At 39.3% G+C, this 16,650-nt stretch overlaps 1 protein-coding gene across 2 annotated transcripts in view; it reads left to right on the top strand.

Annotated features, from left to right (window-relative positions):
- PDSS2 (prenyl (decaprenyl) diphosphate synthase, subunit 2) overlaps window positions 1-16,650 on the top strand; it is a 229,656-nt gene that overhangs the window by 19,872 nt on the left and 193,134 nt on the right. Inside the window, exon 1 of one of the 2 annotated variants that reach the window (XM_004673745.2) lies at window positions 11,871-12,418. The exons of the other annotated variant lie outside the window; for it this stretch is intronic. Within the exon in view, the coding sequence (XP_004673802.1) occupies window positions 12,126-12,418 (293 nt within the window). The 5' untranslated portion in view covers window positions 11,871-12,125. Of the gene's footprint in view, window positions 1-11,870; window positions 12,419-16,650 lie in introns of those variants that run through there. 2 annotated transcript variants of the gene reach the window in all.

The raw sequence follows: 16,650 nt of genomic DNA, 5'->3' as shown, positions 1-16,650 counted from the left end.
CAAATATATTTATTACAGATGTTTGTTTATGGCATGATTTCAAAGGACAGAAAACATCAGAGCAAGCCCTTTCAATTGATTTAAACCAGGATAATTTTGAAAAATAGCTCTGCCACTGTACTAGTTGACAATGACATCTTTCTTATGTGGGTGTCAGCTTCTGGGGTTTTCCTTCCTGGTCACCTGATCTTCTCAGCTGGTCATTCACAAATTCCTTAGACCCCCAGCAAATTCATATCACTGAACTTCATATCATATGACCAAGGTTATATAGGTTAGATACATCATTCTTAGCTGGAAAACCAGCTTTTTAAAGTCCAGCCTTTCATTTAGTCCAGTGACTTTAATTTAGGAAACTTTAAAATCCATTTCAAGGAAAGGATCAATGTGTGTCTACATGGAACTTCAAGTGACCTACTTAACTCTTCATTGAATTTATGAAAAGAATGGCTTAACAGATTGTTCAGTAAATTGGAGAAAAGTTATGTCTTAGAATTAACTGACCATACTGCTTTGATTGTTCACTTATAGATATGTTCCCATATGAAACATTTCTAATTTTAGAAGAAAGTTATATTTTAAGAAGAAACATTTTTAGGTACTTTAGGGCTCATATGTATCAATAAAGAGCTTCCATTTCTGGTAAGATTTCTTGAGAACTCCTTAAGGTTGTCTATCATTATACATTTAACAATTCCAGTGTGTTCTGACTCTCATTTACCTGATACAGCCTATGTATGCATCCTATGTAAAATTATATAACTGAAAGGTTTTTCTGTACATAAAATTCAATCAGAATTTCTCTAGGGCCCTCAGGATAGAGTCCAGCAAGCAAAGAAATACACAAAGAAAAAAAATTAAAGAAGAAAGGAAAGGGGTGAAGAGAGAGAGAACCAACAAGAAAAAACAGAATAAGACCTAGATAGTTGTTCTCAACTGTGGCTTCATGTTAGAATCTTCTGGGGAATATTTGGAAGCTACTAATACCTGGTCCTCAAGCCAAGAGATTTGGCCCAGTGAGTTGTGGGAACTCTCTGGTCCTCATGAGAAATGTTTATCTACTAATAATTTATTTTCTTTAATCTCTGTCAATTTTTGGACAGTATTTGACTACCCCCCCACCCCCAGTAGAGTCCATACAGTTCTCCCATCACCCTGTCACCTGTGCTCCATTACTACCATCCCGTATGCTTTTCCTCCTTTGTTTTGACCCCTCTTGCTCTCTTTCCCCACTGTTATACCTCATGAGAAATGTTTAAATAGCAGTGAAGAGCTCGCTGAACTTGTACTAATGAAGGAGACATTCTTTAGTCTGTGCTTCCTGATGTTATCATTTAAAAAATACATAACACAACTCAACTTTTGGATGTGAGTGTAACAGTGAACATGGGGATGGAGAATAAAGACTTAGATTGTTGGGCGGAAAAGATGTCCTAAAGGAGCTCTGCAGAGTTTTGTGGACTCCACTTTCTACTCCAGCTTTCGGTACTCCACCCCCTACTCCAGTGATTGGAAACTACAACTCCCAACAACACCAAGGAGAGAACTGCGAGGACCCAAGGGCGGAGCTAAACAGGCATTCTGGGACTTTGGGGGGATATAGGACTTGTGATTCTCAAGTTTCTACCTACATTACTGGCAAGACCAATGGGGTTGGTTAGATGAGAGGGAAGCAGAGACAGAAAGACAATGACATGACTATAAGAACCAAATCAATCTGCTAGTTAATTTTGTTTATGGACTAAAAATATGTTGGTATTTTAGTGGGCCCAAGGTATCATCCACTTTCATTTTACAGAGAAATTATCTTAAACTCAGAAGGGTTAATGATGAGCTTATCATCATAGAGTTATTTAAGACAACTATAGAACCCAGGTGGCTGGACATTGAATAATTCTGTTTATGCTCATATAAAACCTCAGCAGACTTTTTTTGTATTCCAAGTTCCTAAAAGAAAATAGTCTCCTGGAAAATATCCCTTAAAGGGAAAAGAACCAAATTTGTCCCCTTAAATTAATCCTAGTGCAAAATGTACTATCAGCATCACTAGTCAACTCCACATTGCTGCTCTGTAAAGAGAGAACCTGTGTGAAAAGGAGAGTTGGCCTTCAGCCATTTCCTCCCTAATAATAGTTGTTCTAAAGTCAAACACTCAGAACATTAGAAGGAGATGGCAAGAACAGAAATGCAGGTGAGGATCTGAAAAGGAAAACCTGAAAATTAAGCCATAATGAAAAATCACAAATAAGTAAGTCATATACACTCTCCCACATCATCTTTCAGCACTCTTTCCAGTGATGAGGAAAATGTGAAAAGAGTCCACTTCATACCCATTTATTGGAATTTTTTGGTGTCTGACATTATTCTGTTGAGTGAGTGTGATTATCAGGGTCTCTCATAAATGCTTGATGAAAGTGTAAATTAATAAAGCCATTTTGGAAAGCTGTTTGGCTTTATATATTAAGTTTCAGTATTGACATATCCTTCAACCATGTAATACCAATGCTAGCTATAAATTGTTACTATGTGAACCTGGAAGCATTTGCAAACCCACTGTTGGCAATGCTGTTGTAATAGGAGACAATCTGGAAACAACCCAAGTGTCCAGTGATAGGAAAATGGAAAAAGTATAGTATATTCACCAGAGCAGTCAAAATAAATGATGACTATGATGCACATCAATATGAGTGACACTTAGCCAAATAATGTTGAGTAATTTTTTTCTGTTTTTCTTCTAAGGATTTATTTATTTATGCGTACAGAATTGGGGTACAGACCAGAGGTGCAGGGAAAGTGAGAGGCTTCCACCAGTGACAGAGTGGGGCAGAACAGGCAGATCAATGAAGTACAGTGCTGAGGGGAACAGCAGGCAGGTTAGGAGAGGTCTGCATCACCATGCGGATCACCTCCAGGGCAGGGGATCGAACTTGCACTGAAGCAGCTATGGATAGCGTGCTGTGCTGTATCCTAACCATTTGTGCCACCAGGGAGGGCCTGAGTAAATTTTTTTTAAATGATAGAAAATTGGGCCTTCCCCGGTGCCACAACAGGTTAAAGCACAGCACCGTGAAGCTATCGCATCCACTGCAGCACAAGTTTGATCCCCTGCCCCGGAGGTGACCACATGGCGTGGCAGACCTCTCCTGACCCACCCCTGATCCCCTCAGCAGTGTACCTCAGTACATCTGCTTGTTCTGCTCCCCACTTTGTCACTGGTAAATATTCCCACACCCTGCTCCTCTGGCCTGTACCCCAGTTCTATATGCATAAATAAATAAATCTTAAAAAAAAAAGAAAAATACACCTAACATAGAATCTCCATTTTTAAGTTAAAAATAACTAAATGGTAATTTTTAGGTTTCCTTAAAATACATTATTAAATTGTATCTTTGAAAAATCATAGAAGTGATAAAACAAGATGAAGAATCAAGATAAATAAGCAGAGTAGGATGAAGGAAGGTCACAAAAATAGAGTAAGAAGTAAGCTATCATCAATATTCTAGACCTCATGTTAGTATATGTGTTATTTTATTACAAAGATGGGTAGTTGTGCTAGACATTTAGTGAAGCAAGGCAAATTATCCCATAATTTAAAGTGATTAAATATTTATTTCACATAGTTTCTAAGGTCAGCTAGGTAGTTTTGGCTCAGGGTCTCCCATGAAGTTATAGTCAAGTGGCAAGTCAAGGCAGCAGTCTACTGAGGGGACAATCTACTTTCTTTCTTTTTTTTTTTTTTAAAGATTTATTTATTTGTGCATACAGAACTGGGGTACAGGCCAGAGGCTCAGGGGAGGCGAGAGGCTTCACCAGAGACAGAGTGGGGAGCAGAACAGGCAGATCTACGAAGTACACTGCTGAGGGGAGCAGCGGGCAGGTCAGAAGAGGTCTGCCACACCATGTGGTCACCTCTGGGGCTGGTGGGAATTGAACTGATGCGGAAGCGGTTTTTTTTTTTTTAGATTCTCAGTGCTGTGCTTCAACCCGCTGCGCCACCAGGGAGGGCCGACAATCTACTTTCAAGATGAGTCATTAACATTGTTGGCAGCATGAAGCGCAGTTCCTTTTCCTATTGTCCTTGCTGTAAGATCAGCCATGGCTTCTCTTGGTGCAAGTAATCAGATAGAGAGAGACAGACAGACAGATAGAATTCAAGATGTAATTTGCAATGTCTTTTATAAAATTAATACTGTACTGACCCACCGTCGCTTCTGCCAGATGTCACTGATCACACAAGTCAACCCTAGAACAAGGTGAAAGTTAAACTATTTAGGGTGTGATTACTGGCAGGGAGAACACTGTCGTGGAGCCTGCCTACTGCCACTATAATTAACAAACAAAAAACATTGCCTGAGCCATTGATAAAATGTGTCAAAAAACATGGCCCTCCCTAGTTAAAACGCAGCACTGCAAGCTAGCTGCAGCCGCTTGAGTGCAAACTCTATCCCCAGCCTCGGAAGTGACCGACATGGCTTAAGAGATCTCTCCTGAGCCACCCTACTGCTCTCTTCAGCAGTGTACTTTGCCGATCTGCCTGTTCTGCTCCCCACTCTGTCTCTGGTGAATTCTCTCACTGCCCCTGCACCTCTGGCCTGTACCCCAGTTCTGTATGCATAAATAAATAAATCTTTAAAAAAATACTTATGCACCTGAGGTTGAAAAACAAATGATTAAATAAAGTAGCGTATTCACTTCTGAAGACAACAGGATGGGAATGCAAGATGGATTTGAGCTGTAATCTAACTCCACAGCTTTTCAGCTTTATGACTTAAAAATGAAAGAAAGGAAAAAGAATGAAAATATCTACTTACCTCTTAAAATTTTTTATTATGAAAATACTCAAGTGTTTACATATTTTTACATAATGTATAAAATAGAATAGCATAATGCTTTCTTCCCTTCCTTCCTCCCCACCCCATTGCTCTGACTCATAATAGTGGCATATCTGCCCAGCACTCACCTGAGCCTAGAAGTGTGCGGATGTTTAGGCCCTAAGGAGGGAAATTTGTACCTATGGGAGTTAGCAAATATTGCTTTCTCTTGTGCAATTCTCATCATCCAGAATAACTTTTCTAGCACTTGTTCTATCTTTTCCCTCCTGAAATATCTCAAAACAATTTTCTGACCTTATTGTATTCCTATATACTTTAGCATTCATTGCTTAAAAAAAGGATATTTTTATAGACTTGTATATTTTTAATAGCACTCCCCTTGCAATATCTGATATAATAAAACTATAACTTAAATTTCTTTAAATGTCTCAAAATTTACTTTTCTATAGTTGGTTTGTTGGAATCAGGATCCAAACAAGCCCCATGCATTACACTTGGCTTGTTCCATCTCTTAACACTTTTCAATCTGTAGAGTCATTTAGGCCTTTCCCCACAAATCCCTCTGACTCATAATAGTGGGAAATCTACCTAGCAATTGCAAGACAACCTAGAAGTGTGAGGAGGGTTAAGCCCTAAGGGAGAGGTTTAGACCTGTGGGAACTGGCAATGTCCATTTTATTCTCTTTTCTTGTTGAAGAAATCCAGTCAGTTGACTTGTAATCCATTTGAAATACTAGATTGTTCTGTTTCCTTGTAAAATGATTGCACTTATTCTGTTCCCTCCTATGATTCTAGAATATTGGAAGTTAGTGCTAACAGCTTGGTGAGATTTAGGTTCAGCTATTTTAGCCAAAATATTTCCTAAGTGTGTATTTCATAATATGCCACATTAGGAGACATGTGTGTGGACTCCCTATTCCTAGTGTGCTCAGATCGATTAGTGGTGGCAGATGGTATAGGCCAAAGACCTACTACACTGAAAGGCACTCATCAGCCCCTGTTCTATTGTTGTCTGATCAGTTATTTCATAAAGAATTACAATATGCTGATGTCCTAATTCTACTATTTTATACAGAAGACCTTCCCTCACTGGCCATGCTATTTGGTCACTTCATGAGAAGTGACCTCTTAACCTGTTCCACATCCTCCCAGTCTCTTACTACAGCCACTGCTCAGGTGGTAGGCTTCCCACCATGTGGCCTCAGGTGCAACTGCACACATCTCACTGGCAAATACTGCTTCCTCTTACACCAAGCTGACAATTGTGAAATTCATTGTACCTATGGCTGTTTGATAGCCCATCTGAAGAACTATCTGTAGGATGGTGAGGCTGAGAATATTCTTGTTGACTTTCCCTGTTTCACTCTCCCTAGCCATCCTTTGCTGTTTTCTGAGATTGTCTAGAATAACCTAAAAGTAAATCCTTATCTCAGTAAGGCAGGCTAAAACACCATTAAATACAATTCATACAGGGAAGGAGGAGAAATGTTCAAATCTTTTATGACATTGGAAATATTCATTGTATTGATCTAGTTATATCCATTAATGAACTCTCTTGGGTTTATATGTGATCAGTGAATTTCAATAGGTTGCAGTTCTTACTCTTTATTGATGCTCATACTCACCCCTTTTCAACCAGTAGGAGATCCTTCATGCTGATTCCTTTGTTCCTTTGACCTGTTCCATTAGACTTTAGATTTTAATACCATCCTTGATTTATAGGGCGTCCCAGGTTCATCTTGCACATTTCTTGCCCCATACCTGATATCTACTATTCCTCCAAAGAAACTCATTGCTTTTAACAAGAAATGATGTATTGAGAGAGAGCGCGTGCTGAATCCTAACCACTAGACCACCAGGGAGCTTAAGAAATGATGTACTGAAAGTGCACTGTGAACGCTAAAGGTGCTGAGGGTGTCATTACTGCTAGACCTTTTTAATGCACAAAGCAAGAAAATGCTTTTTTTATCAGTAAATGTAAAACTTTTTTTATTGTGATATAAGAATAATTTTGGAAAGAAAAAGGCTTAAGTTTTTACTATTGCCATCCAACTTTAATATTACATGAATTATACTTACCTCGAAAATCACTGTCCTAACAAATCTAATATTTGCTTTTACCTATAAGAATAGCTAGAAAGTATTAATATCTATATTTCCACAAGCAATAAGAATATTGAATAAAGGTTCTACTTTATATGAGCCTATTTACCCTGCCTATATCCCATATTGTGAACATGGAATGAAAACATTTTTTAATGTCAGTTAATTGTTTACTGGATGTACTACCAGTTTAATATGACACTAAATTACTTGTTTCAATTTGTTTTAAATTTTGGCAACTCCATTTTTCTTTTGGATTTAAAATAACTTTGAAAATATAAAATATATACATGATCCTACAGTCAAAACTATATGGTCAAGGATGGTTCAGAGTATTCTCCTTTCATGCCTGTCTCCTCTACCTGTGTCCTCCCTTCCCAAGTATATGCATACTACATTTGTAACTTACCTACCTTACAAAAATAGCATAATCTTCTGTTATGCACCTTGGTTAGTTTTTTGTTTTTTTTAAAAGCTAACATACTCTGCAGATGGTCCCACATCAGTGCAGAGATATGGCCCTCATTCTTTTCCACAGTCACTGTGGAAAAGAATTGTATGTTTCTATGCTAGTTTGTTCAAGCAGTCACCTCATTGTAGTTACTTGGTTTGTTTCCATTCTTGCTATTATGAATAACATTGTGATGAATAACCTTGTGCAAAATTCATTTTGTACTTTGGGAAGGAATGAAATGTTTGGATCAAAGGGTAAATGCATATGTAATTTTGCTAGGGATAATCAAACAGTGCTCTGTACCATTTTACATTTTTTAAAAAGAGATTCATTTATTTATGCATACAGAACTGGGGGACAGGCCAGAAGTGTAGGGGTGGTGAGAGGATTCATCAGAGACAGAGTGGGGAGCAGAACAGGCAGATCGACAAAGTACACTGCTGAGGGGAGCAGCGGGGCAAGACAGGTTAGGTCTGCTGCGCCATGTGGGTCATCTTCTTGGCTGGGGATCTAACTAGTGCTGAAGTGGCTGCAGCCAGCTTCTTAGTGCTAAGTTTTAATGCATTCTGCCATCAGGGAGGGCCCCCATTTTACTTCCTGTCTGCCAAAATGTGCTGTTTCTGTTTTCTCCACCTGCCAAATCAGTGGGTGGTCAAAGTTTTGGATTTTTGCTAATCTGATTAATTGCCTCCTTTTCTCATTCTGCCCCAAGATATAGCACAATGCTTTCATCTGCTTTTGGAAAAGCTCTCTTAGAATAAACAATAGGTGACTGTGTTCAGTGTGATACAAGGAGGGTGACTGCAGTGTCCCTATCTGTTTCCACTCACCTAATCACAGGAAGGTTAAAGCCCAAAGCATTCAACCTCCTTGTAAAGACTATTTCCAAAGACCAGTTCAGGTTTCCAGCCAAAGAAAAAGACATCAAATATGATTTCACTTCTTTTGAAGTTTAGCAAAATGCACAAGTCAGTGAAGCCCACTGGTACATTTATCATCTTCAGTGTATTTAAAAAGTCGGAGGAGCCATGACCATCTTGTCAGCTTGGTGTCTCCAGAACAACCCCAATGTGAAGCAGAAGCCTGTGTATGATTGGAGGTTTCCACAGATTGTGGAGTGGCACTCTCCAGCCTGCAGGACTGTTCATACCAAGCATCTTTTCTTTGCTGCTTTGTAGGAGTATATGTTTTGGATGGACATTGATTTTTTTTTCTTTCGGCATGGGAAATTTCTCATGGAAGATTCTGCTCCCAGGGGACATTGCCAATGCCCTGAGACATAGCTGGTTGTCACAAATTGGAAATGTATTGCTGGCATATAGAAAGCAGAGGTCAAGGATATAGCTAAATATGCTACCATGCATAAGACTGTCCTCCTGTTACAGGGTACCCCAATGTGAATTGGGTTGCCTGTCTGTGGGTCTTCACCGGCGCGCTTTCGATGCAATCGTATTATGGACACACTCAAAAAGGTTAAATAATGGATTTATTTATAAGGAGAAAGGTAAAGGAATAACCCAGGGAAAGAGGGAAAGAAACACAGGTTAACTAGGATGTCCTACCAGTTCTGCTGACTTGGACTCCACCTGCATGCTGAAAACCGATCGAGAGCCTAAACAATCAGCCTTGAACCACCAGGTCAGGCCCTCCCCAGAGCCCACATGTCCGATTTTATCCCAACCTGGCCGCTCAGCTCCGCCCTCACGTCCTGGAGTGCTTCTCCTTGGTACTGATGGGATTTGGAGTTCCAGTATCTGGAGTGGGGGTGGAGTCCATGAAACCTGTACCTGTTACACTCCCTCTCCCATAACAGATAATAATCTGGTCCAAAATGCCTTAAAGCCAAGGTTGAGACATCTTACTGTATTCTTGCTTTATACACTTTCACAAACACCCTTAAAATGACTATTATCAGTGGCAGAGGAAGGTTAGAAACACAGATTATCCTACTTTGCTCCTGCAAGGGTCACTAGCAATTCTGAAATCTCTGTAGTCTAAAAAACCCTAAGGAGTTATATATTTATCTGAAAGATTAAAGAACAAATACCTTTTAACCTTCTTAAAACTGATTATCATTAGGAATAACCTTTTAACTATAAATATAAAAGAAAGTACTGATTATTTAAAGTAAATGGGAACCAAGGTCCCATGAATAATCAAAAACTTGGTTAATAGAGTATGACCAGAAAGAATAATGCACTTGGCTTCTATGGAGAAATTAAAGTACATGCTGTGAATTGGTATTAAGGAAACGGCATGAAAAGTTAGTCATAAGGTACCATGATGTTGAAGAAACAGACTGACATGCATAATATCTCTCCCTGTGTTTTCATGACTTCTTTCACCTTGGGTGACCCAGAAGCCCAGGCCTTAGAACTGTTTTGGAATTTTTTATTTTGTATATTTTTTGCATCATTTTTCATTTCTGTACAATGCATGCTTTTTTGTTATTCCCATAAAATTCCCATCACCCATTCACCATAACCATATGGTTATGCACCATCATCATAACCATAGTCCCTTGTGCTCTTCCAGACATACATTGCATTTAATACTTATGAGCATAGTCATTCACTTTATATTTTAGATACCTTATGCCTAAGCTGAATTTTTGAAAATAAAGTGAATTTGTTAAGTCACAAGGGAAATTTGCTGTCAAAGTGAATCTGAGTACTAAATGTTTTGTAGAAAGAGCATCTTTTTTGTAAAGCAAATAATTACTCTCTAATTTGTCTTTTTAAATCTGATCTTTTAATTTGTAGTCAGAGTCTAGTGCAGTATTATCAGTGATGCTAGTTTAAAAAATATCAACCATTATTTAAAAGGTCATTGAAAGTTCAGTTTTATAAGCTATTTTAAAGAACGTGAAACTAGAACACAACCCTTATTATTAACAATGTTTTTTACTAATATTTGTTTTGGGTAACAGAAGGGGGCAGTGTGCTAGACATACCTGATAATAGGAAACATTATCAAAAACACTAACTACACTGACAGCTTCCCCTGGCAATGAAAAAAGAGCGGATGGTGTCTTATTACTGGGACTGTGTAATGTGTGTGTAATGTGTTTTAAGAGCATAACTCAAGAAACAAGTTTGCTTGGGTTCACATCTCTGCCTATTGTAACTTCAGGGCAACTTACACTATTTGACTGTGCTTTGGATCCCTATATGATACAAGGGAGCTGAGGGCAATGTGGCTGTGACATCTCTGACCCCATTGATCACCGGGGTTGGTTCGGCTGATCTGACTGGCTTAGGTAGGGTCTCCTTCCTCCCTCACAGCTGCTCCATGTGTCCATGGGATGACCTTCCCTGAATGGGGACGGGCAGTTCTTCCGTCAAGTGTATATGAGTAGCTGCTTTCCTTTGTTAGAACCTCCAAACAAGCTGTGCTGATCCTATGTGACACATGGAAAATGTCTATGTAGGGCCCTCCCTGCTGGTGCAATGGGCTAAAGTACAGCAATATGAGGCAATCTGCAGCCACTGCAGCAGTTTGATCCCTGGCACTGTCACAGGAATGGGCACAATATGGTGAGGCAAACCTCTCTTGACCTGCCTGCTCCTTCCCTCAGCGGTGTGCTTCAGTCTATCTGCCTGTTCTGCTTCTCACTCTGGTGAACCCTCTCTCACCCCCCCACACCTCTGGCCTACACCCTAGTTCTTGTATGCATAAATAAATCTTTTTTAAAAAGTCTATGTTGTGGGGTTGTTTTGAGGAATTAGTGAGTTAATAATACATAAGCTTTAAGTGGAAAGCACTTAAGTCCGGTCGTTTGGATCCTGGAAGGTGAGTGGAGACGCCAGTTGGGCCAGGCAACGGTTCATTCCATGCTCTCTACACCTTTGTGGGGGTACGATGGTTCTGTCTGACTGTTCACAAGAGGAAATGGAGGTTCACCTAGAAGATACTAACTAGGACAGGATAATAATCTTGCACATTCCTTGGAATAAAGGAAACTTCCGCTGGACCACATCTGGTCTGGTTGGGAGCTCAGGGTGTGAGGGTTCAGCAACGAGCCCGCCCGGACTTCGTCCCCACCTCCCCCAACCAGACTGTACTAACGGGCACCCCGCGCCGGGGCGTGGGCGTTGGATGGCTACAAGGGCAGAAGCCTCGGAAGCCTCGGCAGGCCTCCTTTCCTTCCTGGGGGCCGCTAAGAGACTTGGTAGACACCGGCCCTAGTTCAAGTTACAATATTCCCACAGTTGGCGCCGGTAATGCTCAGAATGGGTAGGACTCCAGGGACACCCCAGGCAACACTCGGTAACGCCCACTCCCTCAGCCCCTGCACCCAGGACGATCGCAGGACAGCGGTCGAGGCTAGGGGAGTGGGAAGCATTCCCGGCCGCTAGCCTTCCGGAGTTCACCGCCTAGCCCCGCCCCTTCTGGGCGTTCCCGGCTGTGCCGTAAAGTACGTTTTTTAGGTGCTGGACAGCCCACCTCCGTCTTTACGGCAGGCCGCATTCCATGCTTCCAATATGGCGTCCCCCATTTAGACAGATCCATGGTTTCTACCCCCGCAACCCGGCAGTGCTGAGTAGGTTGCCCTAACTTTAGCAGAAAGCTGCAGTTAAAGTTTGTTTCTGATCACGGCGCCAGGAAACCGCCCTCTTCGAAGGGTCAGGAGTTATCGCTTCTTCTAGTACCCGCAAGTTCCGTCTCAGTCCCTGGGCTGTTCCCCGTGCCACTTCCAGACGCCCCGAGGTCCCAGAAACTCCCAGATCCAAACTATGAGCCTTCTGCAGTTGTTGTTGCGCTTGCCGCGTTACCTCGGAAACTCGGGTCCGCGTCACCTTTGGTGGTCCAGGTCCCTCGACTCAATCTCTTCGGTGGGCTCCTGGCGTGGTCAATCCTCCAGGTCCCCTACCCACTGGAACCAAGTGGTGTCAGAGGCGGAGAAGATCGTGGGTTATCCCACATCCTTCATGAGCCTCCGCTGCCTGCTGAGCGACGAGCTCAGCAACATCGCCATGCAGGTGCGGAAGCTGGTGGGGACTCAGCATCCTCTGCTTACCACAGCCAGGTGAGCTATTCCCTTTCCCCTGACACTCTTGCATCCATTCCAATCTTTTTTTTTTTTTTTCTCCTGACCGACACACCTTTCCTGTGTTGTTCAGACTGGCTCCTGGCTTACCTCTTTTCACCTTTTCCTTTCCTTAGTCCAGTAGACAAACCCGATGACAATTGTCTCTTCTCCGTTCTCACCTTACCGTTCTTCTTCTAGTTGGTCCACTGAACAGATAAGTGGTTTTCTTATGAGAAAGCTAGGCACTTTTGCATAACTATTGATGTCTCCGATTTGTGGAGAAATGTGGTAGGGATCTGGGTTTATTGAATCACTTTCTAAAAATGGCCTTTTAAAAGAGGAATAGATTCATTTCAGTTTATACTATTCAAAAGGGAAAAAATGGGAAGGAGAAGATAGGCTGAAGGTACTTCATTACTTTCCAATGAGTGTCCTAGGGGTAATCATTATCCTCTTGGAATTTTTATCACATATGCTGGACTACTACTGTGAATCCTGCCACTGCAGTTTTAAGGACTACAGCTTTTGCTTCTACTTAAAAAAAAAAAAACAAAAACAAACAAAAAACCCCTCCACCTTTTAATTTTTTCCCCCACCTGTTTATTTGTAATAAATTTTAAGCATACTGAAAATCTGGGAGAACAAAAGTAATACAGGAACACACTTGTATACCATTTAATCAGATTCACCTATATACACTGTTAACATGCATCACATGCCTGTATTAAATAATATACACACATTTCTTTCCTGACTCAGTTGAGAGTAGATTTCATACATCATGGTTCTTTATTCCTAAGCATAGTGGGTTTTTACATAGCTGATTTTCAGTAGTCAATTTAGGTACATATAGTAATGATACAGTACTTTTATTTCACCTGTCATTAATATTTTAGTGTTGTTAATTGACCCCATAGTGTCCTCTTTGTAATACAGGACCCAACCTAGGGTCATGTATTCCATTTGGTTGTCAAGTCCCTTTAGTCTTCTATTATGAACATTCTTACAGCTCTTCTTTACTTTTATGACTAGAGCAGTGATCCTCAAATCCACCAGTTTTATACTAAGAGAATATTTGGCAGTGTATGAACATGTCACAACTGGGCATCTCCTACTGGTATTTAGAGGATTGAGGCCAGGCATGCTTGTTAAACACCATACGTGGCCAGGACAGCCTTTTATAATGAAGAATTAAGTGCTCAGGATGTCTTAGTACCAAGGTGGAGAAACCCTGGGCTAAATTATGTTCTTTGTAAATGACACTTTTATTTTTAGATAATTTAGTTTCACATGCAGTTGGAAGAAATAATACAGATAGATCTGAATGTGTCCTTTACTCAGTTTCACCTAAATGTTAACATTTTGCACAAACATTATATTGACATTGACAGCCAGTATGTGGAACATTTTCCATCAAAAAGAACCCTAAGTTGCCCTTTTATAGACACCCCATTTCCCTTGCCTATCTCCTGCTTTAATTTTTCATGAGACACTCGTTATTTCTTTGTTACTACAAAAATTACCAATAGCTGTAATAAGGTAATTTTATTTCTTGGCATCATTCCTGATTACCAGGAATATCATCTTACCAGTGAACTAAACTTGTCCTATAGGTAGAATGTTAGTTCTCTAGTGATTCCATGGGATACATACATATATATTTTAAAATTTAATAATGAAGCCACTCAATTAAAAAACTTACTAATTCTTTTAAGCTAGCTGTGTACTCCTTGGTCCATCTCCCTGACCCCCCGTATACTTGATTTTGTGTTTACTTTTCTTTTTAAAAAATTACATGAAAATTTCCCTAAATACTAACACATTTAATTTTGCTCATTTTTGAAATTTATGCATAGGAATTTATTGCATATAATTTGCTGTGACTTGCTTTCCCCTCTCACTTCTAAGATTTTATTCATGTTGTATTTAATTATACCTCATTAATTTTGCACTGATGTGTGAATTTCTTTTCTGTGAATATGCCAATCTTCGTTCAGTCAGCATTTGGGTTGTTTGCAGTTTTGGGTGTTGTGAAAAATGCTGCTTTGAATATGCTTGCACATGAGTCTCAGTGTACTAATCTTGAGCGGTACAGGAAGATATGCACTTGTTCAGTAAATTGTTTTCCAAAGCCGTTGTTCCAATTTACACACTCATGGACAGTGTCTAGTTCAGGCTGCTCCAAATTCTCACAACCCAAGAGCTATGAGCTTTCTTAATTTTTGCTAATCAAATACTTGGTTTCTGTGTATGGGTGGGAATGGTAGTATTAATCGTGGGGGTTGTAGTAGTATATTGCATTTTACATTTTGTAGTTTCTATAAAAAATAAAAAGCATTAAATTGAAAAGGTCATGTTATCTGAGAATTGCAGTTCATCTACTTAGTTGTCAGAGCGTCTATGTGGAGAACATCCCTTTTGAAGATACCAGAGATACATTAGATGTATGCTTATATGACTGAGGCTCTATAATTTTCCTGATTGTACCCTCCCTTCTCTACCTAGTTTCATAGTATAGTGAAAGAATTGGGGAATAACAAAATAAATAGTTTCAGCAAAGTGGTGGTAACATATATGAATCACTTTATTTGGTAAGAAAAGAAAGCTAATCTGTGTGTAGTTTTATTTACTTTGATAGCATGTTGCAAGTTATTCAAATAATTTATGGATAGTCAATGAATAAAGAAACTTTAGGAAGGAAGGAATCATGTGTGTAGCAAGTATTCATGTGTGTAGCAAGGTAGCAAGTATTCGACCCCTAGGGTAGACAGATTGTGCTTACTGTAAACTACAGCAAAAAAAAAAAAAAGTTTAAGTAGCTATATATGCTTTACACCCTACTTTGTTGAAATTTGCCAGCAAAACATTGATTATGAGAGGAAGCTGCTCAGCATATTAGCCAAGGGACACAAAGACTTGCAGTTGTTAGGACCAACAGAAATGGAACTTGGTAAATTCTTATATAGTGCATTTCAGATTTCAAGTTTCTGTTATTTAATTGCTAATAGTCTAACCTTTTGGGTCATTTTGCTTTTTGTTTAAATCTACACAGTATATTAGGGATGAATCAGATCTGGTAATCTTAACATTTAGATTATTCATAATACATGTACAAATAGGAGAAAAAGAAATCACCATAATTCATTATTTTTTAATCTTTTCTTTCTTTATCTTAGCAGTCCTATGAAGTAAAGGGAAAGAGCCTAGAAATATACTCCACGAAAAGTGAGGTTAAATTTAAATTCTTGAGATTTGCTGAGATAATGACTATTACTGAGTGATGTAGCAATTTAGCCTATTATTTGTTTTTTTTATTCATTTTTAAAAACCTTACCTTATCATTCCTCTTTTTTTGTACAATGCATGTTTTCTTCTCTCAGGGGTAGCCCCTGTAAAATTCTTACCACCAATTTACCCGGATACCATCACCATAGTCCCTTGTGTTCTAATTTAACTTTTTTAAACTTTTGTTCTAGATTTGCTAGGATACTTCTGCTGTGTCAATGAGGTAACTTATCCTTGACTAATTAGTTACATGTTTATTGGTGCTTATGGAGGAGTATAAAGAAGTCTAAAACATAGATTTTGTTCTTTGAGGAATAGACATTCTATTGAACACAAACAGTTGCAAACATCTAACAGAAGGAAGAAAGTGATTTGCAGCTAATAATAGTAGTTATATTAGCTGTTACATTTAGAAGTACTGAAGTGACTAGGAATAGGAGAGAAAGTTTCATGAAGAAATGGGATTGTCATTAAAGGATGGATAGATAAAAATTACATGGATATTATTTTAGGTTGGTTATAGTATATTATTTTTTCCTTTCTGATTTTTTCCTACTTTCTTCCCAGGCAGTCTTACCTTTACTAGACATAGAGAACATCTTAAAAGTGTTAAACACTGCAGTAAAGTAAAATGAGTAGCATGAGTGGAGTCAGAATTGCTAAAACAGTGTTGGGGAGAGAAAAAGTGGGAGAAATATTCTATTTAATATTAAGTCTTATATATATTTCATTGATCAATACAGTCTAGAATTGGCAGAGTAATACACAGATCAATGGAACAGAATAAAGAACCCTGAAATAGATTGCACAAATATGCCCAATTAATCTTTGGTAAAAGCAATCCAATCCAATGATAGTCTTTTTTTTTTTTTTTAAAGATTTATTCATTTATTCATACAGAACTGGGGTACAGGCCAGAGGCTCAGGGACGGTGAGAGGCTTCA

The sequence above is a fragment of the Condylura cristata genome, unplaced genomic scaffold (genome assembly GCF_000260355.1).
Source record: "Condylura cristata isolate star-nosed mole 26May11 unplaced genomic scaffold, ConCri1.0 scaffold00001, whole genome shotgun sequence".
Lineage (NCBI taxonomy): Eukaryota > Metazoa > Chordata > Mammalia > Eulipotyphla > Talpidae > Condylura > Condylura cristata.
The sequence above is the reverse complement of the archived record's forward strand: the minus strand, read 5'-3'. Positions and strand labels throughout refer to the sequence as shown.